This window comes from Suncus etruscus, assembly GCF_024139225.1.
Source record: "Suncus etruscus isolate mSunEtr1 chromosome 15 unlocalized genomic scaffold, mSunEtr1.pri.cur SUPER_15_unloc_2, whole genome shotgun sequence".
In the NCBI taxonomy this organism is placed as follows: Eukaryota; Metazoa; Chordata; class Mammalia; order Eulipotyphla; family Soricidae; genus Suncus; species Suncus etruscus.
Window position 1 is genome coordinate 139,090 of NW_026060296.1, and position 2,843 is coordinate 141,932.

The 2,843-nt window shown below is 43.8% G+C and overlaps 1 protein-coding gene across 1 annotated transcript in view; it reads left to right on the plus strand.

Moving 5' to 3' along the window:
* The window catches only part of LOC126000476 (zinc finger protein OZF-like), a 15,800-nt gene extending 13,372 nt beyond the window's left edge, over positions 1-2,428 (plus strand). The window contains 2 exon segments of the mRNA XM_049767744.1: positions 856-2,336; positions 2,339-2,428. Of these exon segments, the coding sequence (XP_049623701.1) occupies positions 960-2,336; positions 2,339-2,428 (1,467 nt within the window). The 5' untranslated portion in view covers positions 856-959.
* Positions 2,429-2,843: the final 415 nt, after the last annotated feature.

The window sequence follows — 2,843 nt, forward strand, 5'->3', positions numbered from 1 at the left end:
CTAAAATTCATCCTGGCTCAGCTACATGCAAGGCAAACACGGTACTGCTGCGCTATGCTCCACCCCAGCCCATTCAACTAATTCTAACATTTTACATTTGGGTTAATTTTAGATGGTGGACCACAAGTTCTGATAGAGACATTTGAACAATTTGATTTTGGAATGGAATATCCAAAAAAGTTTGAGATGGTAAGTGTTGCAAGTTCCAATTCAATATTATGATTGTGCTGGTTGGATACTCAATGCTGCAAGCACATAGTATTTGTAAATTGGAGACTTTGGTACAGCCCTTTGATGTCCTTAATAATCTCTGCAGTGCAGAGTATGCTGAGCACTCATTTAATGTCTGGCTTCTCATATGGTACCCTAAGCCTGCCAGGAGAGATTTCTGAGAGCAGAGTTAAGAATAAACTCTGAGGGGCCCGGAGAGATAGCATGGAGGTAAGGCGTTTGCCTTTCATGCAGAAGGTCATCGGTTCGAATCCCGGTGTCCCATATGGTCCCCCGTGCCTGCCAGGAGCAATTTCTGAGCATGGAGCCAGGAATAACCCCTGAGCACTGCCGGGTGTGATCCAAAAAAACCACAAAAAAAAAAAAAAAAAGAATAAACTCTGAGCACCACGGTGTGGCCCAAAAGCAAAACAGCAAAAACAAACACAAAAAACAAATATGGAGAAATTCAAGGGAGAGACAAGTAACTGAACTAATCCTCTGGTGTTTCACAGAGAAACAGCCAGACCCCGTTGGATGGAGCTGATCCTTTGCTGCGTGCTGCAGTCTGGAGGAAACCATCCTGTCCATATCCCAGTGGACGTGAAGAATCGGGCATCTGTTGTGAAGTGGACCAGAGTGAAGAGAGATTTCTTGCGCCAGAGCCAGTGACCACTGTGCAAAACTCCCCTGAATCTGCTCTGCCCAGTCCCTGGACTCAGACCCCCACAGTGGGACCATTCTGGGAAATGCAATCAACAGTGTTTGCTCTGAGCCCCTCACAATCTCAGGCTAACCAGCACATTACCCGTAGAGTGGAGCCACCTGAGTGTAAGCAATGTGGGGGGGACTTTGTGTGTGCCCTGCACCTTGAAGTTCCCTTAGTCACCCTCAGTACAAAGGATACTGCTGAGGGTCTGCAGGGTGGATATGCCCTGAGTCAACCTTCATGCCAGAGAGACACTAAGGATGTCCAGACACGAAAGAAGCCAAATACATGTCAGGAGTTTGGGAAGGTATTTTCTCAATCCTCATGCTTTAATAGGCACAAGAGTGTTCATACAGGAGAGAAAGCGTTTACGTGTCAGGAGTCTGGGAAGACTTTCACTTTATCCTCACACCTTAATAAGCACAAGAGAATTCATTCAGCAGAGAAGCCATATACATGTCAGGTGTGTTGGAAGGCCTTCACTCAATCCCAAGGTCTTCATAGTCACAAGAGAATTCATTCAGGAGAGAAACCTTATATATGTCAGGAGTGTGGGAAGGCCTTCAGTCACCACTCAGGTCTTTATATACACAAGAAAATTCATACTGGAGAGAAACCTTATACATGTCATGACTGTGGGAAGGTGTTCACTCGATCCTCCCACTTTAATAATCACAAGAGAATTCATTCAGGAGAGAAAACTTATATATGTCAGGAGTGTGGGAAGACCTTTTCTCAATCCTCAGGTCTTTATAGTCACAAGAGAATTCATACTGGAGAGAAACCTTATACATGTCAGGAGTGTGGGAAGGCGTTCACTCATTCCTCCCAGCTTAGTAATCACAAGAGAATTCATTCAGGAGAGAAACCTTATACATGTCAGGAGTGTGGGAAGGCGTTCACTGGATCCTCCCAGCTTAGTCATCACAAGAGAATTCATTCAGGAGAGAAACCTTATACATGTCAGGAGTGTGGGAAGGCCTTCACTCAATCCTCCCAGTTTAGTAATCACAAGAGAATTCATTCAGGAGAGAAACCTTATACATGTCAGGAGTGTGGGAAGGCGTTCACTCAATCCTCCCAGCTTAGTAATCACAAGAGAATTCATTCAGGAGAGAAACCTTATACTTGTCAGGAGTGTGGGAAGGCGTTCACTCGATCCTCCCACCTTAATAATCACAAGAGAATTCATTCAGGAGAGAAACCTTATACATGTCAGGAGTGTGGGAAGGCCTTCACTCAATCCTCCCAGCTTAGTAAGCACAAGAGAATTCATTCAGGAGAGAAACCTTATACATGTCAGGAGTGTGGGAAGGCATTCACTCAATCCTCAGACCTTAATAGTCACAAGAGAATTCATACTGGAGAGAAACCTTATACATGTCAGGAGTGTGGGAAGGCCTTCACTCAATCAGCAGGACTCTCTGTTCACAAGAAAATTCATACTGGAGAGAAACCATATACATGTCAGGAGTGTGGGAGGGGCTTCACTCTATCCTCACACCTTAAGACACACAAAAGTATTCATACTAGATAGAAACCTTATACATGTCAGAAGTGTGGGAAGACCTTCACTCAATCCTCAGTTTATTCACAAGAAAAGTAATACTGGAGAGAAGCCTTATACATGTCAGGAGTGTGGGAAGGGCTTTTCTTGTTCCAAAAGCCTTTATTTCACAAGAAATTTCATACTGCAGAGAAGCCAGACCTCTCTGTGCTCAAAATAATTTATACCTCAGAGAATCCTAATACATATCAGTAGTGTGGAAAGATCTTCACTCGAACTTGTCATTACTTCGCACAGGATATTTTATACAGATGAGAAATCTTATATGTGTCTGGAGTATGGGCAGACCTTCACTCAATCATCAATCCTTTCACCTCACATAAATATTCATACTGGACAGAAACCTTGAATATGTCA